The following is a 24,568-nucleotide window of genomic DNA, read 5'->3' on the forward strand; positions in this document are numbered from 1 at the left end:
GAGGACAGAGGCCAGGTGAGGGGACATGGAAGACAGAGGCCAGGTGAGGGGACATGGAGGTCTGAGACCAGGGGAAGGGGAGATAGGGAACAGGGGCTAAAATGAGATGGAAGCCAGAGGCCAGGGGAGGGGAGATGGAGGACAGAGGCCAGGGGTGGGGAGATGGATGACAGAGGCCAAGGGAAAGAAAATGGAGGATGGAGGCCGAGGGAAAGCGGAGATGTAAGATAAAAGATAAGGGGAACTAAAATGGACCCCGATGATATATTGTTAGCGATGTCGCAGCGTGTAAAGCCTTAAAGTGGAGATAAAAAACAGAGGAATGGGAGGGGGGATGGAGCACAGAGGCCATAGGAGGTGAGATGGAGGTCAGAGACCAGGGGAAAGGGAGATAGAGAACAGAGGCAATACGGAGATGGAGGGCAGAGGCCAAGGAAAGGGGCGTGGAGGACAGAGACCAGGGAAATGAAATGGAGGACAGAGGCTGAGGGAAAGCGGAGATGCAGGTTAGAAGCTAAGGGGGAGGGAAGAGCACATAGTCTAAGGGGAAAAAGGGGATAGAGGACAGAGGCCAAGGCGAAGGAAGATGGAGGACAGAGGCCGAATGGTAATAGAGGACAGAGGTTAAGGGAGGATGGAGGGAAAAGGCCAAAGGGGGGAGTTGGGATGTAGAGGCCAGGGGAAAGGGGGGTGGAGAATAGATGTCATGGGGAGTGGAGGTGGTAGATACAGGCCAGACAGAGGAAGAAGAATGGAGGACAGAGGCCAGTTGCACAGAAGGAGATGGAAGACAGCTACCACCTGGAAAGAGGGATATGGAGAACAGAGACCAAGTAGCGGGAGGTATTCAGAGGACAGAGGCTGTTTGTATTAGAAGAGATGGATGAAGGAGGCCAAGTGGAGGAAGGTAGACAAAGATTGAGAAAAGAAGAGTGGATAGAGGACAGAGATGGATGGTCTAGCCTTTACCAGGCAGGGGTGTCCTCGGTCAATCTTGTCACCAGTGCCTAGCTGTCCAAAACGATTGCTTCCCTGCATAAAAATTCTTCCGAATTCATCAACCAGAGCCAGATGGTTGTATCCGAGCGAGCAGAGGACGACCTGCAGGCCAAACACAAATCAGTCAGAGGAGCAGAGGACGACCTGCAGGCCGAGCACAAATCAGTCAGAGGAGCAGAGGACGACCTGCAGGCCAAACACAAATCAGTCAGAGGACCAGAGGACGACCTGCAGGCCGAGCACAAATCAGTCAGACGAGCAGAGGATGACCTGCAGGCCGAACACAAATCAGTCAGACGAGCAGAGGACGACCTGCAGGCCGAACACAAATCAGTCAGAGGACCATAGGACAACCTGCAGGCCAAACACAAATCAGTCAGAGGAGCAGAGGACGACCTGCAGGCCGAGCACAAATCAGTCAGACGAGCAGAGGACGACCTGCAGGCCGAGCACAAATCAGTCAGAGGAGCAGAGGACGACCTGCAGGCCGAGCACAAATCAGTCAGATGAGCAGAGGACGACCTGCAGGCCAAACACAAATCAGTCAGAGGAGCAGAGGACAACCTGCAGGCCAAACACAAATCAGTCAGAGGAGCAGAGGACGACCTGCAGGCCGAACACAAATCAGTCAGAGGAGCAGAGGACGACCTGCAGGCCGAACACAAATCAGTCAGAGGAGCAGAGGACAACCTGCAGGCCGAGCACAAATCAGTCAGAGGAGCAGAGGATGACCTGCAGGCCGAACACAAATCAGTCAGAGGACCAGAGGATGACCTGCAGGCCGAACACAAATCAGTCAGAGGACCAGAGGATGACCTGCAGGCCAAACACAAATCAGTCAGAGGAGCAGAGGACAACCTGCAGGCCGAACACAAATCAGTCAGAGGAGCAGAGGACGACCTGCAGGCCGAACACAAATCAGTCAGAGGAGCAGAGGACAACCTGCAGGCCGAACACAAATCAGTCAGAGGAGCAGAGGACGACCTGCAGGCCGAACACAAATCAGTCAGAGAAGCAGAGGACGACCTGCAGGCCGAACACAAATCAGTCAGAGGAGCAGAGGACAACCTGCAGGCCGAGCACAAATCAGTCAGAGGAGCAGAGGATGACCTGCAGGCCGAACACAAATCAGTCAGAGGACCAGAGGATGACCTGCAGGCCAAACACAAATCAGTCAGAGGAGCAGAGGACAACCTGCAGGCCAAACACAAATCAGTCAGACGAGCAGAGGACGACCTACAGGCCAAACACAAATCAGTCAGAGGAGCAGAGGACGACCTGCAGGCCGAGCACAAATCAGTCAGAGGAGCAGAGGACGACCTGCAGGCTGAGCACAAATCAGTCAGAGGAGCAGAGGACGACCTGCAGGCCGAACACAAATCAGTCAGAGGAGCAGAGGACGACCTGCAGGCCAAACACAAATCAGTCAGAGGAGCAGAGGACGACCTGCAGGCCGAACACAAATCAGTCAGACGAGCAGAGGACGACCTGCAGGCCGAACACAAATCAGTCAGAGGAGCAGAGGACGACCTGCAGGCCAAACACAAATCAGTCAGACGAGCAGAGGACGACCTGCAGGCCAAACACAAATCAGTCAGACGAGCAGAGGACAACCTGCAGGCCGAACACAAATCAGTCAGAGGACCAGAGGACAACCTGCAGGCCGAACACAAATCAGTCAGAGGAGCAGAGGACGACCTGCAGGCCAAACACAAATCAGTCAGAGGAGCAGAGGACGACCTGCAGGCCGAGCACAAATCAGTCAGACGAGCAGAGGACGACCTGCAGGCCGAACACAAATCAGTCAGAGGACCAGAGGATGACCTGCAGGCCAAACACAAATCAGTCAGAGGACCAGAGGACGACCTGCAGGCCGAGCACAAATCAGTCAGAGGAGCAGAGGACGACCTGCAGGCCGAACACAAATCAGTCAGAGGAGCAGAGGACGACCTGCAGGCCGAACACAAATCACTCAGACGAGCAGAGGACGACCTGCAGGCCGAGCACAAATCAGTCAGAGGAGCAGAGGACGACCTGCAGGCCGAACACAAATCAGTCAGAGGACCAGAGGACGACCTGCAGGCCAAACACAAATCAGTCAGAGGACCAGAGGTCGACCTGCAGGCCAAACACAAATCAGTCAGACGAGCAGAGGACGACCTGCAGGCCAAACACAAATCAGTCAGAGGAGCAGAGGACGACCTGCAGGCCGAACACAAATCAGTCAGAGGACCAGAGGACGACCTGCAGGCCAAACACAAATCAGTCAGAGGAGCAGAGGACGACCTGCAGACTGAACACAAATCAGTCAGAGGAGCAGAGGACGACCTGCAGGCCGAACACAAATCAGTCAGAGGAGCAGAGGACGACCTGCAGGCCGAACACAAATCAGTCAGAGGAGCAGAGGACGACCTGCAGGCCGAACACAAATCAGTCAGAGGAGCAGAGGAGAACCTGCAGGCCGAGCACAAATCAGTCAGAGGAGCAGAGGACGACCTGCAGGCCGAACACAAATCAGTCAGAGGACCAGAGGACGACCTGCAGGCCGAGCACAAATCAGTCAGACGAGCAGAGGACGACCTGCAGGCCGAGCACAAATCAGTCAGAGGACCAGAGGACGACCTGCAGGCCGAGCACAAATCAGTCAGAGGAGCAGAGGACGACCTGCAGGCCGAACACAAATCAGTCAGAGGACCAGAGGACGACCTGCAGGCCGAGCACAAATCAGTCAGACGAGCAGAGGACGACCTGCAGGCCGAGCACAAATCAGTCAGAGGACCAGAGGACGACCTGCAGGCCAAACACAAATCAGTCAAGCGATTCCAGAGAGGATCGGACATCTACATGACGATGGCGGCCATGACGGTCTCCGTATATCTATGGTCACACAGTGTATACAGGATTTGATGATGGCGGCCATGACTGGACACGTCACATTCATGGCTGACCTTGGTGGGCAGAGTGATCGGCTGCGGCTTCTGCGTTTCCCGAGAGTCAAAGTCATGGACGGTCCCGAATAAATCCCGGAAGATGGCCGGAGTGTGAACCTCCATGAAGGCGGTGCCGTGGTCTGTGGAGAGAAGGTGCGGTGAGGCGACTGTACATGGTGGTGGTGAGGCGGCTATGCATGGCGATAGTCAGGCGGCTTTACATGGCGGTAGTGAGGTGGCTGTACATGGCAGTAGTGAGGCGGCTGTACATGGCAGTAGTGAGGCGGCTGTACATGGCGGTGGTGAAGCGGCTGTACATGGCGGTGGTGAGGCGGCTGTACATGGCAGTGGTGAGGCGGCTGTACATGGCGGTAGTGAGGTGGCTGTACATGGCAGTAGTGAGGCGGCTGTACATGGCAGTAGTGAGGCGGCTGTACATGGCGGTAGTGAGGCGGCTGTATATGGCGGTGGTAAGGCGGCTGTACATGGCGGTGGTGAGGCGGCTGTACATGGCGGTGGTGAGGCGGCTGTACATGGCAGTCTTGAGGTGGCTGTACATGGCGGTGGTGAGGCGGCTGTACATGGTGGTGAGGCGGCTGTACATGGCGGTGGTGAGGCGGCTGTACATGGCGGTTGTGAGGCGGCTGTACATGGCGGTGGTGAGGTGGCTGTACATGGCGGTGGTGAGGCGGCTGTACATGGCGGTGGTGAGGTGGCTGTACATGGTGGTGGTGAGGTGGCTGTACATGGCGGGTGTGAGGTGGCTGTACATGGTGGTGGTGAGGCGGCTGTACATGGTGGTGGTGAGGCGGCTGTACATGGCGGGTGTGAGGTGGCTGTACATGGTGGTGGTGAGGTGTCTGTACATAGCGGGTGTGAGGTGGCTGTACATGGCGGTGGTGAGGTGGCTGTACATGGCGGGTGTGAGGTGGCTGTACATGGCGGGTGTGAGGTGGCTGTACATGGTGGTGGTGAGGTGGCTGTACATGGTAGTGGTGAGGTGGCTGTACATGGTGGTGGTGAGGTGGCTGTACATTGCGGGTGTGAGGTGGCTGTACATGGTGGTGAGGTGGCTGTACATGGCGGTGGTGAGGCGGCTGTACATGGCGGGTGTGAGGTGGCTGTACATGGCGGGTGTGAGGTGGCTGTACATGGTGGTGGTAAGGCGGCTGTAAATGGCGGTGGTGAGGTGGCTGTACATGGTGGTGGTGAGGTGGCTGTACATGGTGGTGGTGAGGTGGCTGTACATTGCGGTGGTGAGGCGGCTGTATATGGTGGTGGTGAGGTGGCTGTACATGGCGGTGGTGAGGTGGCTGTACATGTCGGTGGTGTCTCCACGCCAGGCTACCCTCCTCTCACCTGTGATGTAGAGGACACTGCCCTGGTGGCTGTACACCTGGCTGACGGGCTGTGCGGCTGGCTCTCTGGACATTTTCCTCAGGCTAATCTGGGTGATGTAGGATTGTGTCCGGTTCAGGGACTGCTCATTGACGTTGAGGCTGTAAACCTTCCCCGTCTCTATGGAAACACAATTCAGCCATGGATTACCATCCTGTGATTTTCAGCGAGGGCCTGACCGCCGCCGGCCGCCATCTTTACCTGTCAGCAGCAGCAGCTGTCTCTCCATCTCCGGGCCCAGCAGAGAGATCTGCTTGAATTTCATGGAGGTGTCAAAGGTCATCCTCAAGATGCGATATCCGGAGGACTGGACGTAGATGTCCACGCAGTCACAACATATGGAGTCCTCCTCGGCGGTAAGGACCTCTCGAGAGGTGAGGACGTATATGTACCTGCGGTGCATGGCGCCGCTCCTCGGGTCACAGGTGAACTACACAGTACAATATGGCCGGAAGAGGGGAAAATGCACAGTGTTACCATGGAAACAACACTATCACATACTAAGCGCTACCATGGAAGCAGGTGGTGCCATGTGTATCCATAGAAACCACACTATGTTTCTACTAGGCATTACCATGGACACCATGGTGACATGTGTAACCAAGGAAACCCCAATATGACTTACTGTTACCATGGAAAAATGATGGTGACATGTGTAACCAAGGAAACAACAACAACACTATGTCACTACAAGATGTTACCAAGGAAACATGATGGTGACGTGTGTAACCATGGAAAGAAGACTATGTTGCTACAAGGTGTTACCATGGATACATTATGGAGGCATCAGTAACCATGGAACCAAAGCTAAAATAGACAATGTCACCATGCACACAGTATGACAAAACTGATGTTACCATAGAAACTAAACCTGAGTAGACAACTTTGAGGAGCAAAGCGTTACCATGGAAACACAACAAAAACAGAGGAGTCATACTGTATAATGCTGACAGCAGCACAGATTACCATGGAAACACATGATGTCACTGACACACTACAATGCCCAGCAATGCCCCACATGCGGTGCTCACATCTTTCACGTCCTGGCACAGCGGCACGTCCTGCGGGCGCGGCCTCCATTCTCCATGGATGAAGCTGTAGCTGCAGATCCTGCCGCAGAGGCTGAAGAGCGCCCCCCTGTGGTCCAGGACACACAGGTTGTCCGCCATCACAAGGAAGCGCTGGTAGCCATTGGGGCTAACGGGTGGCACGGTCTGACCACACAGGTGGTGGCGGCTGGAAAAATGGTGGAAGAATATCCCCTTCGTGTCTGGAAGAAAACAGATAAGATGGTGGCCTCTCCTGGTCACTGACCTCCACAATGACCTGTGCCCCCCCTACAATACAGGATGACCTGACCTCCACAATGACCTGTGCCCCCCTACAATACAGGATGACCTGACCCCCACAATGACCTGTGCCCCCCCCTACAATACAGGATGACCTGACCCCCACAATGACCTGTGCCCCCCTACAATACAGGATGACCTGACCCCCACAATGACCTGTGCCCCCCTACAATACAGGATGACCTGACCTCCACAATGACCTCTGCCCCCCCTACAATACAGGATGACCTGACCTCCACAATGACCTGTGCCCCCCCTACAATACAGGATGACCTGACCTCCACAATGACCTGTGCCCCCCCTACAATACAGGATGACCTGACCTCCACAATGACCTGTGCCCCCCTCCCTACAATACAGGATGACCTGACCTCCACAATGACCTGTGCCCCCCTACAATACAGGATGACCTGACCTCCACAATGACCTGTGCCCCCCCCTACAATACAGGATGACCTGACCTCCACAATGACCTGTGCCCCCCTACAATACAGGATGACCTGACCTCCACAATGACCTGTGCCCCCCTACAATACAGGATGACCTGACCTCCACAATGACCTGTGCCCCCCTACAATACAGGATGACCTGACCTCCACAATGACCTCTGCCCCCCCTACAATACAGGATGACCTGACCTCCACAATGACCTGTGCCCCCCCTACAATACAGGATGACCTGACCTCCACAATGACCTGTGCCCCCCCTACAATACAGGATGACCTGACCTCCACAATGACCTGTGCCCCCCTCCCTACAATACAGGATGACCTGACCTCCACAATGACCTGTGCCCCCCTACAATACAGGATGACCTGACCTCCACAATGACCTGTGCCCCCCTACAATACAGGATGACCTGACCTCCACAATGACCTGTGCCCCCCCCTACAATACAGGATGACCTGACCTCCACAATGACCTGTGCCCCCCCCCTACAATACAGGATGACCTGACCTCCACAATGACCTGTGCCCCCCCACAATACAGGATGACCTGACCTCCACAATGACCTGTGCCCCCCTCCCTACAATACAGGATGACCTGACCTCCACAATGACCTGTGCCCCCCCACAATACAGGATGACCTGACCTCCACAATGACCTGTGCCCCCCTACAATACAGGATGACCTGACCTCCACAATGACCTGTGCCCCCCCCTACAATACAGGATGACCTGACCTCCACAATGACCTGTGCCCCCCCCCTACAATACAGGATGACCTGACCTCCACAATGACCTGTGCCCCCCCACAATACAGGATGACCTGACCTCCACAATGACCTGTGCCCCCCTACAATACAGGATGACCTGACCTCCACAATGACCTGTGCCCCCCTACAATACAGGATGACCTGACCTCCACAATGACCTGTGCCCCCCCCTACAATACAGGATGACCTGACCTCCACAATGACCTGTGCCCCCCCTACAATACAGGATGACCTGACCTCCACAATGACCTGTGCCCCCCTACAATACAGGATGACCTGACCTCCACAATGACCTGTGCCCCCCTACAATACAGGATGACCTGACCTCCACAATGACCTGTGACCCCCTACAATACAGGATGACCTGACCTCCACAATGACCTGTGCCCCCCTACAATACAGGATGACCTGACCTCCACAATGACCTGTGCCCCCCTACAATACAGGATGACCTGACCTCCACAATGACCTGTGCCCCCCTACAATACAGGATGACCTGACCTCCACAATGACCTGTGACCCCCTACAATACAGGATGACCTGACCTCCACAATGACCTGTGCCCCCCTACAATACAGGATGACCTGACCTCCACAATGACCTGTGCCCCCCTACAATACAGGATGACCTGACCTCCACAATGACCTGTGCCCCCCTACAATACAGGATGACCTGACCTCCACAATGACCTGTGACCTGTGCCCCCCTACAATACAGGATGACCTGACCTCCACAATGACCTGTGCCCCCCTACAATACAGGATGACCTGACCTCCACAATGACCTGTGACCCCCTACAATACAGGATGACCTGACCTCCACAATGACCTGTGCCCCCCTACAATACAGGATGACCTGACCTCCACAATGACCTGTGCCCCCCTACAATACAGGATGACCTGACCTCCACAATGACCTGTGCCCCCCTACAATACAGGATGACCTGACCTCCACAATGACCTGTGCCCCCCTACAATACAGGATGACCTGACCTCCACAATGACCTGTGCCCCCCTACAATACAGGATGACCTGACCTCCACAATGACCTGTGCCCCCCTACAATACAGGATGACCTGACCTCCACAATGACCTGTGCCCCCCTACAATACAGGATGACCTGACCTCCACAATGACCTGTGCCCCCCTACAATATAGGATGACCTGACCTCCACAATGACCTGTGACCTGTGCCCCCCCACAATACAGGATGACCTGACCTCCACAATGACCTGTGCCCCCCTACAATACAGGATGACCTGACCTCCACAATGACCTGTGCCCACCTACAATACAGGATGACCTGACCTCCACAATGACCTGTGCCCCCCTACAATATAGGATGACCTGACCTCCACAATGACCTGTGACCTGTGCCCCCCTACAATACAGGATGACCTGACCTCCACAATGACCTGTGACCTGTGCCCCTCCTTACAGTGCAGGATGACTTGTCTCCTCCAGTCTTCGGCCTCTCTCACGTCCGGTCGGATCCTCCGGTACAATCTCCTCCAGGTTCTCCGGCTGTTACACACCTGGTGCAGGTAGCGGCAGGTCTCCCCGAGGATGACCACATTCCGGAGGGGAAGGAAGCCGAGGATATGCTCCACCTGGGGAGGAGGCAATGCGGGGAGTCACCTCCAGAGCTGAAAGCACAGTCCTGCTGCTACATTGTGTCCTGTACTCCAGTCACCTTCAGAGCTGCACTCACTACTCTGCTGTTACATCTGGTCTTAGCCTCCAGTCCCCTCCAGAGCTGCACTCACTATTCTGCTACTACATTGTGTCTTACCCTCCAGTCACCTCCAGAGCTGCAGTCACTATTCTGCTGTTACATCATGTCTTATCCTCCAGTCACCTCCAGAGCTGCAGTCACTACTCTGCTGTTACATCGGGTCTTATCCTCCAGTCACCTCCAGAGCTGCAGTCACTATATTCTGCTGTTACATCGTGTCTTATCCTCCAGTCACTTCCAGAGCTGCAGTCACTATTGAGCTGTTACATCGGGTCTTATACTCCAGTCACCTCCAGAGCTGCAGTCACTATTCTGCTGTTACATCGGGTCTTATCCTCCAGTCACCTCCAGAGCTGCAGTCACTGTTCTGCTGTTACATCGTGTCTTATCCTCCAGTCACCTCCAGAGCTGCAGTCACTATATTCTGCTGTTACATCGTGTCTTATCCTCCAGTCACCTCCAGAGCTGCAGTCACTATTCTGCTGTTACATCGGGTCTTATCCTCCAGTCACCTCCAGAGCTGCAGTCACTGTTCTGCTGTTACATCGTGTCTTATCCTCCAGTCACCTCCAGAGCTGCAGTCACTATTCTGCTGTTACATCGGGTCTTATTCTCCAGTCACCTCCAGAGCTGCAGTCACTGTTCTGCTATTACATCGTGTCTTATCCTCCAGTCACCTCCAGAGCTGCAGTCACTATATTCTGCTGTTACATCGTGTCTTATCCTCCCATCACTTCCAGAGCTGCATTCACTATTCTGCTGTTACATCAGGTCTTATCCCTCCAGTCACCTCCAGAGCTGCAGTCACTATATTCTGCTGTTACATTGTGTCTTATCCCTCCATTCACCTCCAGAGCTGCAGTCACTATTCTTTCTCGTGTCATGATGGTACCTGATGAAGCAGCATAATAGTGAGCGCAGCTCTGGGGCTGACAGATGAGACTCACCAGCTCTGGGGGAAGATTTTGCAGGGTGATGTTCCTTCCTCTAGGATTTGTCGGTCGCTCCAGACGTCGTTTTTTCACCTGTAATGGAGATTATTAGAAGTCGTTCAGCATCAGGCTCTGACATCCTCTGTGCTGCGGGAGGACACTCCAGATAATCCCTGTTTTCCCCAATTATCCCCCCATAGAATGGTACCAGGCTAGGGTTGGACCAATGGATGGCCGCCTAGAGGTGGAGTCAGTCCAGTCCACTAGACGACCAAGTGGGAGGGGCAGACAGTGGAAGAGACACGGTAATGGTGGTAGTGGAGGAGAGTGTGTTGGTGACAGTAAAAGTGAGCAGACAGACTGACAGGAGTGTGACAGTGACCTGAGGGCGCAGGCGGTTGGTTGCTGGTGGAGTACAGTAGAGTACTCCTGGAACCACGCACCAACGAGATACAGAATCCTAGGTCAGGCAAACGCTCCAGGGAGACCTGATAACACCTGCACAGTGAGGGGACCATCCAGGACCTCACTGACCTTGAAGTTCGGGACTCAGTAGCAAAAGGAGAACCGGGGAAAGGACCAGAGACGCCAACCCCACAGGGTTCACGCTGCCGTCATACGGTCTGCTGAAGAAGACAACCAGGAGGGGACCCCAGCCGCTCTACGCCACGGGGGCCCACCAACCAAAGACAGGTGCAGGGGAAAGAAGCCACCAGGTCACCGCACCGGCACTGGGACTCAAGAAGACCAGCCGGCCTCGGGTGACCAGTTACCAGCTTACTGGGAGTAAAGGCACCAGTTACACTGAAACTCCCATTGTGGCCTACCGTCTTTCTACACCCACCTACATCACCTATCCTCTGGGCCCTGCCCTGCTTGTGGAGGGCCTAACCTCCAGGCTGCCACCAACACCGGTCCCAGAAGCGAGCACTGTGCAGCGGCGGCTCCATCCACATATATACATAGCCGCAACCCGCAAGTGGCGTCACAAGTGAACCTTATTCAACAATCCCTTGTAAATATCCCCATTACAAAAAGGGCCCAGGGCACGGAACCGGGCAACGGCCACCAAAGTGACATTCCCCAGTTATACACCGCCCCGGACCGAGTACCCCATAACCTTGGGTGACACACTCTGCTCCTGAAATCCTCTGCGCTGCCCTGGACTCACCTGATGGTCGCTGATCCTCGGGGAAGACGTCTCGCTTCGCTCTACGGTCGTCCATCTTGTGTTCGTTTCCTCCGACTCCTGAATAAGACAAAATTGAAAAACAGTGTCTTGCGAAAGTATTCAGCCCCCTTGAATTTTTTAACCTTTCCCCACATTTCAGGCTTCAAACATAAAGATAAAATGTGAATGTTCTGGTGAAGAATCAACAACAAGTGACACAATTGTGAAGAGGAAGGACATTTATTGCTTATTTTCAACTTTTGTAAAGAATAATAAACTGAAAATTGGTGCGTGCAATATTATTCATCCCCTTTACTTTCAGTGCAGCAAACTCCCTCCAGAAGGTGATTGAGGATCTCTGAATGATCCAATGTTGTCCTAAATGACTGATGAGGATAAATATAAGCCCCTGTGTGTGATCAAGTCTTCGTATAATGCCCCTGCTCTGTGATAGTCTTAGTGTTCTGTGTAAAGCGCAGAGAGCATCATGAAGACCAAGGAACACAACAGGCAGGTCCAGGATACTGTTGTGGAGAAGTTTAAAGCCGGATTTGGTTACAAAAAGATTTCCACAACTTTACACATCCCGAGGAGCACTGTGCAAGCGATCATATTGTAATGGAAGGAGAATCATACCACTGCAAATCTACCAAGACCCGGCCGTCCATCCAAACTGTCATCTCACACAAGGAGAAGACTGATCAGATGCAGCCAAGAGGCCCATGATCCCTCTGGATGATCTGCAGAGATCTACAGCTGAGGTGGGAGAGTCTGTCCATAGGACAGCAATCAGTCACTGCACAAATCTGGCCTTTATGGGAGAGTGGCAAGAAGAAAGCCATTTCTCAAAGATATCTACAAAAAGTGTTGTTTAAAGTTTCCCACAAGCCGCCTGGAGACACCAAACATGTGGAAGAAGGTGCTCGGGTCAGAGGAAACCAAAATCACACTATATGGGCACAATGCCAAACGATATGTTTGGTGTAAAAGCAACACAGCTCATCCCCCTGAACACACCATCCCCACTGTCAAACATGGTGGAGGCAGTATCATGGTTTGGGCCTGCTTTTCTTCAGCAGGGACAGGGAAGATGGTTAAAATTGATGGGAAGATGGATGGAGACAAATACAGGACCATTCTTGAAGAAAACCTGTTGGAGTCTGCAAAAGACCTGAGACTGGGGCGGAGATTTGTCTTCCAACAAGACAATGATCCCAAACATAAAGCAAAATCTACAATGGAATGGTTCACAAATAACCGTATCCAGGTGTTAGAATGGCCAAGTCACAGTCCAGACCTGAACCCAATCGAGAATCTGTGGAAAGAGCTGAAAACTACTGTTGACAAACGCCTCCATCCGACCTCACTCAGCTCCAGCTGTTTACAAAGGAAGAATGGGTGAGAATTTCACCTCTCCATGTGCAAAACTGATAGACACATACCCCAAGAGACTGCAGCTGTAATCACAGCAAAGGGGGTGCTACAAAGGATTCACTTACAGGGGATGAATAATATTGCACGCCACAATTTACAGTTATTTATTGTTTATAAAAGTGTAAAATAAGCAATAAATTTCCTTCCTCTTCACAATTGTGTCACTTGTTGTTGATTCTTCACCAGAACATTCACATTTTATCTTTATGTTTGAAGCCGGAAATGTGGGAAAAGGGTGAAAAATTCAAGGGGGCAAATACTATCGCAAGGCCCTTTAACTCCGCCTCCTGGGTCAGGAGATCACCCATAGCAACCAATCAGATGTGTGCATTCAGTGGGAGTAACACTGCGCTGATATCTAATTGGTCGCTACCCACTGTGCTCCATGTGTGATCTCCATGGTGACCAATCCCTAAACAGAGAATAAACGCAGCGATCTGATTGGTGGTGACCGGTTGGGAGTGCTGCAGAGATCTCGGCCCGGGATTAATGTCTGGGGAATGACGGGGGCAGTGATCCGCTCTCCATTAGTTGCTATGGTTCCCATATAGTACATATGCCCTGCAGACCTCTCCGAAGTCGCAGTCGTCGTGACTGGCACTCCTCTTCATTCTCTTGTAAGCCTGGGGGGACGCGGCACTTGTGGGGTCTGTCCAGACTGCAGCGCTGAGAGTTCTGTCTGCGGGACTGTCACCGCAGACACGGAAGGTTCCAGCACTGTGACATCATCACACTGTGACATCATCAGAGCCGACACTGTGACATCATCACACTGTGACATCATCAGTGCTGACACTGTGTCACAGGTGACAGACAGTCATGTGGTTTCTGGCCATAGAAGGCTACAGTGTCTGGCTGAGCAGAATGCTCCTGACTTTCCATAGTTACTGCTGTCAGTAATCATTGGTATAGGAGCTTTTCTGCTGGATTCATCTATTCCCCCTTAGGACCCTGCGGGGATCTCCTTCCACCCAGCTGCTGATCATCAGTATTCCCCTAGTGTTTATATATTCCTTTCCTTTCTTGTGTGACATTATCACCAGCATCACATAAAAATAAACTGATGCCCATTTTGTCTTTTTTGTCTTAAAAAAACGGACATTTTTGTCTTTTCCCCCTCCTCATGGCTCCTGTTGCTGCCTTGCCTCAGCGGCTGCAGGGTCGGTCCCTGGTCTCTGGAGGTTGTAGGCCTCACGTGACCTGATCAGCAGCAGCAGTCGCAGGCTCCTAATGTTGGGGAGTCTGAGGGTAGACAGGTTCAGCCGGAGCCCATATTGCTCTCCACACAGGTTTTCAGGGGTAGAGACAATTTTTTTGTCTTTAAGGAGGAAGTAGATTGTCCTTTAGGCTTCGGCCTTCTCCTCTGCAGATGAGGAGCAGCGGGTGGGGAGTGTGATCTCACTGTTACAGGGGATCCGCCATCCTGGGCTTTCTCTACCACATGGCTCTTGTTGTCTCCGGTCGGTGGATGGATTTTTGAGGCCTTGGGTCTCATCTCTGATGATCCTGACCGAGTCTCCTTGGCTGAGTCCAGGCTGCGTCACCTCCAGCCGGGGGATCAGTCGGCAGAGACTAATGGCCGCTTTACACACTACGATTTATCTGACGATATGTCGTCGGGGTCACGGATTCCATGACGCACATCCGGCATAGTTAGTGACGTCGTTGCGTGTGACACCTACGTGCGACTCCGAACGATCGCAAATAGGGTGAAAATCGTGGATCGTTGACACGTCATTCAGTTTCAAAATATTGTTCGTGGTTTGGATCGCAGCAGACATATTGCTACGTGTGACACCCCGCCAACAACGAACAACATCCACACGACCGCCTTGGTCAAACAATATATCGCTGATCACTGTTGCGTCGTTTGTGAGATGTGTACGTGTGGCCGCTACTAAACGACCTATGTGCGATCTCGGCAAATCGTAACTACGATCTGGGCGTGTCGCATCGCTAACGAGATCGTCAGATAAATCGTAGCGTGTAACGGGGCCTTTATTCTTTGATGCGCCACCGATATTAAATGGAAGGACCCAAATATCAGAAGACAATTCAGTCAGGGCCTTTCACAGAGATTGTTAGATGTCTTGATGATTTACGAAAGCCCCAAGTCCTTGGAGGCCGCCATGTCCTTGGCTATACGTGTGGACAGACACCTCCGAGATAGACTGGTTAGACCACTCTCCATGGAGACCCTCTCTCACTTGAATGTCCCACCCCATTGTTGGCGGGGCAATCTGGGGGTGATCCATTACTCATGGGTTTGGAGGAGATCATGCAGCGAGGGGGAGCCACTACTTCACTAAACTCAGCAAAAAGAAGGGGGTTTGGGTTTTTTGGGGGGAAGAGGTCATTTTTATTGGAGTCTGTTCCTCAATTCCAAAGAAGAAAGGAACATCTGGTGCTCAGATTACCTTTGGTGATGTGGGGTGGACAATCAGGGTGTGTGATTGTCTTCTCCATGTAATTCTCACTTTGTCCTGACAGCAGAGGTGGTGCTAGAGAGCAGGACTGAGACCATTTCTGTGTTTATGAACAGTGGAGTTGGAGTCAGCATGGTGGATGCCCTGTGTGTAAGAAATCATGGGCTAAACTCCATCTTTGCCATTGACTCAGCGCCGCTTGCTCAGGGATGCTTACTCAGATAGTACATGGTATAAAACTGAGGGTAGAACCCCTGCATTGTGAAGTAATTTTCTGCTATGTCCTATAGGGTCTTCCTACTTCCATTGTACTGGGTCTACCCTGGTTGGTGAAGCATAATCCGCCAGTGGATTGTCAATCCAGGGAGATTGTGGAGTGGGGAAACGACTGTATTGTTAATTGTCTGACCACTTCCCTCTCTACGGTCTCTATGGTCTCCTTACCTGCATTTTTGTCTTGGTTTGAGGATGTCTTTTCGGAGAGGGGGTGTCAGGATTTGCCTCCCCATCGTATGTATGACTGTCCCATTAATCTGATTCCTGGAGTAAAACTTCCCAAGTCCAGACTGTATAATCATCTGTCCCTGAGAAGGGCCATGACAGATTATCAGACCCTCCTCTTCACCCGTGGTGGCAGGGTTCTTCATTAAGAAGAAAGATGGAAGTCTCCGTCCTTGTTTGGATTTTCGGGAATTGAATCAGATTACCAACCGACACCCCTATTATCTCCCTCTGATTTATTCATCCAGATTGTGGGAGCTCAGTGGTTCCACGTTGGATTTTAGGGGGGGGTTACAATCTGGTTAGAATCAGAGAAGGGGTGAATGGAAAATGGCTTCCATACACCTGAGGGACATTGTGAGAATCTGGTCATGCCATTTGGCCTCACTAATGCCCCTGCTGTTGTCCAGTATTTTGTGAATGGTATTTGTCACCATTTGGTGGGCAGGTTTGTGGTGGGATATTTGGACGATATCTTGATCTACTCCCCTGATATGGAGACACATCAGATACATGTAAAACAGGTATTACAGATCTTCAGAGATAACAAACTGTACGCCAAACTGGAGAAGTGTGTGTTCACTGTCCAAGAGGTATAATTTTTGGGGTGCCTGTTGTCATCTTCAGGTTTTTGGATGGATCCTGAGAAGGTCCGTGCTGTACCTGACTGGGATCGACCGGAAAACCTGAAGGCATTACAGCGCTGTCTAGGATTTACCAATTTTTACCGGAAATGTATTCAGAACTATTCGGTAGTTGTAAAGCCTCTGAGTGACATGACAAAGGAAGAGACAGATTTCTCTACATGGTCGGACTCTGCCCAGAAGGCTTTACCCTCTTTAAGAGATGTTTTTCCTCTGCACCTATACTCAGTCAGTTTGATCCTTTTATCATGGAGGTCAATGCAGCTAAGCTGGGGGTGGGGGCTGTGTTGTCACAAGGTCCGTCTCCTGGTAAATGACGTCCATGCGCTTTCTTTTCCAAGAAATTGTCCTCAGCCAAGAGAAACTATGATGTTGGTAACGGAGAACTCTTGGCCATTAAGTTGGTTTTCGAGGAAAGGCGCCAATGGTTGGAGGGGGCAGTTCATCCTATTAGGCCGGCTTCTCACTTGCGAGTTTCTCGCAGTAGAGCAATGCGAGAAAATCTCGCATTGGAATCGGACACATGTTAGTGAATGATTCAGCTCTCATCTGCCATTTTTTTTCTGTCCAAATCAGACTGAGAAAAAAATCGCAGCATGCCGCTTTTTTTGCGAGTTTCTCCAATGCAAGTCTATGGGAGCGTGTAAATAATCGGATGTCACAGGGCGGCACTCACCATCCTAGTGACATCCGATTTTCTAAATACATTTCTTGCATGTTTCCTAAAACACTGGAAACGAGTGAGGTCTCACAATGTCTGTCAATCACTATTCTCTGTCAGTCGGTCTCTCCCTCTCGGTCTCTATTCTCTCTCTGTCAGTCGGTCTCTCCCTCTCGGTCTCTATTCTCTCTCTGTCGGTCGGTCTGTCGGTCGGTCACTATCTCTGTCCCTCTCTCTCTGTCCATGTCGGTATATCCCTCTGCCCCCCTCTCTCATACTCACCGATCCCCGGCGAGGCGCTGCACAGCTGTCACACTGCTCCGGCGGCTTCTCCTCTTTTGAAAAAGCCGGCCGCTCATTATTCAATCTCGTATTCCCTGCTTTACCCGCCCACCGGCACCTATGATTGGTTGCAGTGAGACACGCCTCCACGCTGAGTGACAGCTGTCTCACTGCAACCAATCACAGCAGCCGGTGGGCGTGTCTTTGCGGTGCAGTAAAATAAATAAATAAATAATTTTAAAAAACGGCGTGCGGTCCCCCCAATTTTAATATCAGCCAGATAAAGCCATACGGCTGAAGGCTGGTATTCTCAGGATGGGGAGCCCCACGTTATGGGGAGCCCCCCAGCCTAACAATATCAGTCAGCAGCCGCCCAGAATGGCCGCTTCTATTAGATGCGACAGTTCTGGGACTGTACCCGGCTCTTCCCGATTTGCCCTGGTGCGTTGGCAATCGGGGTAATAAGGAGTTAATGGCAGCCCATAGCTGCTACTAAATCCTAGATTGATCATTGCAGGCGTCTGAGACACCCCAATGATTAACCTGTAAATTAAAGTTAATAAACACACACAGTGAAAAAATCCTTTATTTGAAATAATAAACAATAACAAAGACCCTCGTTCACCACTTTATTAGGTACGCAAAAAACCCATCCTTGTCCAACGTAATCCACGGAGGTCCCGCGTCACTTCCAGCTCTGCTACATGAAGGTGACAGGAGCGGCAGAAGACACCGCCGCTCCTGTCAGCTCCACGCAGCAACTGAGGTGAGTAGCACGATCAGCCATGATGTCACTCAGGTAACTCGCGGCCACCGCTGGATCCTCCAACAGTGACAGCAAGTCGCCCGAGTGACAGCGATGAAGTCACAGGTGAGTTGGGTGGAGGATCCAGCTAGCCGCGGGTAACCTGAGTGACGGCAGCGCTAATCGTACTGCTCAATTCAGTCACTCAGGGGATTAGCGGTCACTGGTGAGTCCTTCACGGGTGACCGCTAATCAGGACGCGACACAGACAGAGCCGCGGTGTGACAATGAAGTCGGGTGAAGTTCATCCGACTTCATTCTGATCGTGCGGCTCTGTCTGTGGCTGCTGTCAGCGGCCATGTAGCAGAGCTGAATGGCAGATGACAGCTGCTGAGAAAAAAAAGGATCACACACGCATTGCACACGCACTGCAATCATGAGAAAAATCTCAGGATCGCAGTGCAGTTCCATTGCACACTGACCTAACGTGAACTAAAATCAGCCGAGTTTTTTTTAGCCAACTCGGACCGATTTTATTCGCATAGATGTATTTCCAGCCTTATAGTAATCACAGACCATAAGAACCTGTAATGTCTCAAGTCTGTCTCAATCCCAGGCAGGTTAGATGGTCTTTGCTTTTTACCAGGTTTAATTTTACTGTCCATTCTAGCTCTGGATGCAAGCAGGTGGCTTGTACTCCTCTGTGCTATTGTTGCTGAACTTCTACCTGAGTCATCTGTGGATAAGTAGTTCATGTATTTCCCCCTGTGTGTCCTCCTTGTGTCTTCTCTAGTGTTTAGGGGGGTTGATGAGGAGCTCATCCCACCCGTTCCCTATTTAGGGCCCAGCTCTAGAGTCATCCTAGGGTCAGGTATCCGGCTCGGCGCACAGGTGTGGAACCTATCTAAGGTGGTGAGGGAAGCCAGGGACCAGCGGTAGGTCAATCAGAGGTCACCATCTCCCCTTTCCCTAGATGCAGGGTCCCCTTTTCTTCCCCTGCTCGCTAGGTACCTAGTGGGACATCCAGGAGGTAATAATATGAATATTTTCAGAGCTCCGCCCCCGCGGAACCCAAGATGTGCCCAATGGCCCAGGAGAGGTCACACCACGTAAAGGGAAGCCAGTGGTGAATAGAATGTCAGTGATCACATGACAACACTCAGCCAATCCCTTTGTAAAATTAACCCCTTCACTTTTAAAGCCCTTGGGCTCCACAGGAGATTGTTTCTATAGAACAAGAGATCGGCCGGACGTAGATTCCTGCAGATTTAGAGGCAAATAATAGATAAAAGATGGAAATAAATGAAGAAAAAGTTTTCAGACATTATAAAGATAAATTAAAATAATAAAAAAATAAAACTTCATAACCGAGGATTATCATTGGTCGCTGTATTTGTGTACAGGTGTCATGCGCCTGCCGATTGGTAATTTCAGCTGTCAATCACAGGTGTATCAGTGATTGGACGAGCTCCAGATGGGCGGAACCCTGGAGGAACAGATTTGTTTTATGGTACCACTCAGTTCCGTTAGTGACAGAAAGGGCGTGGCCAAAATATCTGCCTCGTTCTATTGGACGAAAGAAAATGGGGGCGTGTTCTCAGGATGGAATTTAGGATCTTCCGTTAATGAGAGGCGGGGTATTCTCTCCTTCTTTCGCTGATTGGCTGACGTAATCTTGTCATTTATAACGATCTCTAGCTGTGATTGGTTAATTCTCGAGTGACTCGTCCTCATTGGCTGTTGCTTAGCAGTGTTTCGGTCCCGACTCATTCCGTTCTCAATGGCGGCGGGTAACGATGACGACGAAGGCGGCGGCGGAGGGGACGGAGACCCCGAACTGTGCACACATGAGGCCTACACGGGGCCCGGCGGACGGAGGAGCCTGGAGAAGGCCCTGGAGGAGGCGACGGCCACCGGAGTGCTCAACCTGTCCGGCCGCCGCATGAAGGAACTTCCCGGGAGCGCCCGAAACAGCGACCTGACCGACGTCACCCGGGCGGGTGAGAAAACCGGGGGCGGCGAGAAGGGGACTGAGGAAACCGGGGGACCGGGAGAGGAAACTGAGAGACAGTGAGAGAGGAAAGTGGGGGACACAGAAAGGAAAGTGGGGGACACAGAAAGGAAAGTGGGGGACACAGAGAGAGAGGAAACTGAGAGACAGAGAGAGGGGAAACCGGGGGACACTGAGAGGAAAGTGGGGGACACTGAGAGAGAGAGGAAAGTGGGGGACACTGAGAGAGAGGAAAGTGGGGGACACTGAGAGAGAGAGGAAAGTGGGGGACACTGAGAGAGAGGAAAGTGGGGGACACTGAGAGAGAGGAAAGTGGGGGACACTGAGAGAGAGGAAAGTGGGGGACACTGAGAGAGAGGAAAGTGGGGGACACTGAGAGAGAGGAAAGTGGGGGACACTGAGAGAGAGGAAAGTGGGGGACACTGAGAGAGAGGAAAGTGGGGGACACTGAGAGAGAGGAAAGTGGGGGACACTGAGAGAGAGGAAAGTGGGGGACAGAGAGTGAGTGAGGAAAGTGGGGGACACTGAGAGAGAGGAAAGTGGGGGACACTGAGAGAGAGGAAAGTGGGGGACAGAGAGTGAGTGAGGAAACTGGGGGACGGAGAGAGAGTGACACTGGTGTGGGCTCTGATATGCTGCCCTGATTCTGCCACACTCCTGGCCCTGGGGGGTTCTGCTCATGGAGTCTGTGCCTGATATTTTGCAGAGCCCCCCCCCCCCTTTCTTCCGCCATGCTCCGGTGGTGGGACTCTGTGTTTGGGGGGGGCCCTGTTTCCCTGGGCTCTGTGTTGGGGGGGCCCTGTTTCCCTGGGCTCTGTGTTGGGGGGGCCCTGTTCCCCTGGGTGCTGTGTTTGGGGGGGGCCTCTTCCCCTGAGCTCTGTGTTTGGGGGGGGGGGGCTCTTCCCCTGGGCTCTGTGTTGGGGGGGGGGGCTCTTCCCCTGGGCTCTGTGTTGGGGGGGGGGGCTCTTCCCCTGGGCTCTGTGTTGGGGGGGGGGGGTCTCTTCCCCTGGGCTCTGTGTTGGGGGGGGGGGGCTCTTCCCCTGGGCTCTGTGTTGGGGGGGGGGGGCTCTTCCCCTGGGCTCTGTGTTGGGGGGGGGGTCTCTTCCCCTGGGCTCTGTGTTGGGGGGGGGGCTCTTCCCCTGGGCTCTGTGTTGGGGGGGGGGCTCTTCCCCTGGGCTCTGTGTTGGGGGGGGGGCTCTTCCCCTGGGCTCTGTGTTGGGGGGGGGGCTCTTCCCCTGGGCTCTGTGTTGGGGGGGGGGGTCTCTTCCCTTGGGCTCTGTGTTGGGGGGGGGGGTCTCTTCCCCTGGGCTCTGTGTTGGGGGGGGGGGGTCTCTTCCCCTGGGCTCTGTGTTGGGGGGGGGGGGGTCTCTTCCCCTGGGCTCTGTGTTGGGGGGGGGGGGTCTCTTCCCCTGGGCTCTGTGTTGGGGGGGGGGTCTCTTCCCCTGGGCTCTGTGTTGGGGGGGGGGCCCTCTTCCCCTGGGCTCTGTGTTGGGGGGGGGGGCCCTCTTCCCCTGGGCTCTGTGTTGGGGGGGGGGCCCTCTTCCCCTGGGCTCTGTGTTGGGGGGGGGGGGCCCTCTTCCCCTGGGCTCTGTGTTGGGGGGGGGGGGGCCTCTTCCGTTGGGCCCCTCTGTGTTGGGGGACCCGCCGGTCCTGGACTCTTGGCTCCATGCCCTCTTTCCCTCTTTGGGGGGCTGTGATGGTCCGTCAGTGATTGGTGGGTTTCTGCCGCTCTCCCTTCCCCCATGCTGCACTTTGCAGAAGTAGATGTGATGTGATGAGCCACATCCTGACATACAGACGCGGCTCTGCTGCCTCCGCAGCCTGACAGCCGTACATCGGCCGCCCGGGATGTCACCCCCGCCTGACTCTGCCTTCTCCCCCGGAATTGGGGTGGCAGATCTGTGACTCCCCCGTAGCCTCAGTGTTGACGTTTATTCTCGGGGTCACCGGATCACAACTATCGCCCCTGTGATCCCGCGCTCCGCAGATCTCTGAATAGAGCCTTTATTCCTCGCCTGGGCGCAGTGCCACGCTGAGCCAACCTGACGAGTCACATGCCGGCCGCAGGCACGGGCGCACGCTGCCAACACCCAGATCAATACAGCGGGGGAGGAGGGGGGGACTGATCCAAAGACAGGGGGTGCCAACAAAACCAAGGGGCACAGGTCATGTAAGGGCAAGAGTCACGTGACCACAATGCACCAAGAGTATGAGTCCCAGGATTGTGTATATACAGGACACGGTGTAGTGGTGTCTGGACTGTGTATATACAGGGCATGGTGTAGTGGTGTCTGGACTGTGTATATACAGGTTACGGTGTAGCGGTGTCTGGACTGTGTATATACAGGTCATGGTGTAGCGGTGTCTGGACTGTGTATATACAGGGCACGGTGTAGCGGTGTCTGGACTCTGTATATACAGGTCACGGTGTAGTGGTGTATGGACTGTGTATATACAGGGCATGGTGTAGTGGTGTCTGGCCTGTGTATATACAGGACACGGTGTAGTGGTGTCTGGACTGTGTATATACAGGGCATGGTGTAGTGGTGTCTGGACTGTGTATATACAGGGCATGGTGTAGTGGTGTCTGGACTGTGTATATACAGGGCATGGTGTAGTGGTGTCTGGACTGTGTATATACAGGGCATGGTGTAGTGGTGTCTGGACTGTGTATATACAGGGCATGGTGTAGTGGTGTCTGGACTGTGTATATACAGGGCATGGTGTAGTGGTGGCTGGACTGTGTATATACAGGTTATGGTGTAGTGGTGGCTGGACTGTGTATATACAGGGCACGGTGTAGCGGTGTCTGGACTGTGTATATACAGGGCATGGTGTAGTGGTGTCTGGGCTGTGTATATACAGGGCATGGTGTAGTGGTGTCTGGCCTGTGTATATACAGGGCATGGTGTAGTGGTGTCTGGACTGTGTATACAGGGCACGGTGTAGCGGTGTCTGGACTGTGTATATACAGGGCATGGTGTAGTGGTGTCTGGACTGTGTATATACAGGGCACGGTGTAGTGGTGTCTGGACTGTGTATATACAGGTCACGGTGTAGCGGTGTCTGGACTGTGTATATACAGGGCATGGTGTAGTGGTGTCTGGACTGTGTATATACAGGGCATGGTGTAGTGGTGTCTGGACTGTGTATATACAGGGCATGGTGTAGTGGTGGCTGGACTGTGTATATACATGGCACGGTGTAGTGGTGTCTGGACTGTGTATATACAGGGCACGGTGTAGTGGTGTCTGGACTGTGTATATACAGGGCACGGTGTAGCGGTGTCTGGACTGTGTATATACAGGGCACGGTGTAGCGGTGTCTGGACTGTGTATATACAGGTCACGGTGTAGCGGTGTCTGGACTGTGTATATACAGGGCATGGTGTAGTGGTGTCTGGACTGTGTATATACAGGGCATGGTGTAGTGGTGGCTGGACTGTGTATATACATGGCACGGTGTAGTGGTGTCTGGACTGTGTATATACAGGACATGGTGTAGTGGTGTTTGGACTGTGTATATAAAGGTCACGGTGTAGTGGTGTCTGGACTGTGTATATACAGGGCATGGTGTAGTGGTGTCTGGACTGTGTATATACAGGGCATGGTGTAGTGGTGGCTGGACTGTGTATATACATGGCACGGTGTAGTGGTGTCTGGACTGTGTATATACAGGTTATGGTGTAGTGGTGGCTGGACTGTGTATATACAGGTTATGGTGTAGTGGTGGCTGGACTGTGTATATACAGGGCACGGTGTAGCGGTGTCTGGACTGTGTATATACAGGGCATGGTGTAGTGGTGTCTGGGCTGTGTATATACAGGGCATGGTGTAGTGGTGTCTGGCCTGTGTATATACAGGGCATGGTGTAGTGGTGTCTGGACTGTGTATACAGGGCACGGTGTAGCGGTGTCTGGACTGTGTATATACAGGGCATGGTGTAGTGGTGTCTGGACTGTGTATATACAGGGCACGGTGTAGTGGTGTCTGGACTGTGTATATACAGGGCATGGTGTAGTGGTGTCTGGACTGTGTATATACAGGGCATGGTGTAGTGGTGTCTGGACTGTGTATATACAGGGCATGGTGTAGTGGTGGCTGGACTGTGTATATACATGGCACGGTGTAGTGGT

General features: G+C 52.9%; 2 protein-coding genes across 3 annotated transcripts in view; one reads left to right on the forward strand and one right to left on the reverse strand.

Annotated features, from left to right (window-relative positions):
* FBXO24 (F-box protein 24) overlaps positions 1-13,867 on the reverse strand; it is a 34,536-nt gene extending 20,669 nt beyond the window's left edge. Inside the window, exons 1-9 of the mRNA XM_075343274.1 lie at positions 13,733-13,867; positions 11,730-11,807; positions 10,574-10,651; positions 9,330-9,501; positions 6,359-6,597; positions 5,529-5,757; positions 5,289-5,447; positions 3,948-4,069; positions 970-1,101 (exon numbers count right to left, since the gene is read on the reverse strand). Coding sequence (XP_075199389.1) covers positions 970-1,101; positions 3,948-4,069; positions 5,289-5,447; positions 5,529-5,757; positions 6,359-6,597; positions 9,330-9,501; positions 10,574-10,651; positions 11,730-11,807; positions 13,733-13,774 — 1,251 coding nt within the window. The 5' untranslated portion in view covers positions 13,775-13,867. The remainder of the gene's footprint in view (positions 1-969; positions 1,102-3,947; positions 4,070-5,288; positions 5,448-5,528; positions 5,758-6,358; positions 6,598-9,329; positions 9,502-10,573; positions 10,652-11,729; positions 11,808-13,732) is intronic.
* A 6,313-nt stretch (positions 13,868-20,180) lies between these two features.
* The window catches only part of LRCH4 (leucine rich repeats and calponin homology domain containing 4), a 31,618-nt gene continuing 27,230 nt past the window's right edge, over positions 20,181-24,568 (forward strand). For both annotated transcript variants that reach the window (XM_075346743.1, XM_075346742.1), the window contains exon 1: positions 20,181-20,422. In XM_075346743.1, coding sequence (XP_075202858.1) covers positions 20,203-20,422 — 220 coding nt within the window. In that variant the 5' untranslated portion in view covers positions 20,181-20,202. The remainder of the gene's footprint in view (positions 20,423-24,568) is intronic.

The sequence above is a fragment of the Anomaloglossus baeobatrachus genome, chromosome 4, assembly GCF_048569485.1.
Source record: "Anomaloglossus baeobatrachus isolate aAnoBae1 chromosome 4, aAnoBae1.hap1, whole genome shotgun sequence".
NCBI lineage: Eukaryota > Metazoa > Chordata > Amphibia > Anura > Aromobatidae > Anomaloglossus > Anomaloglossus baeobatrachus.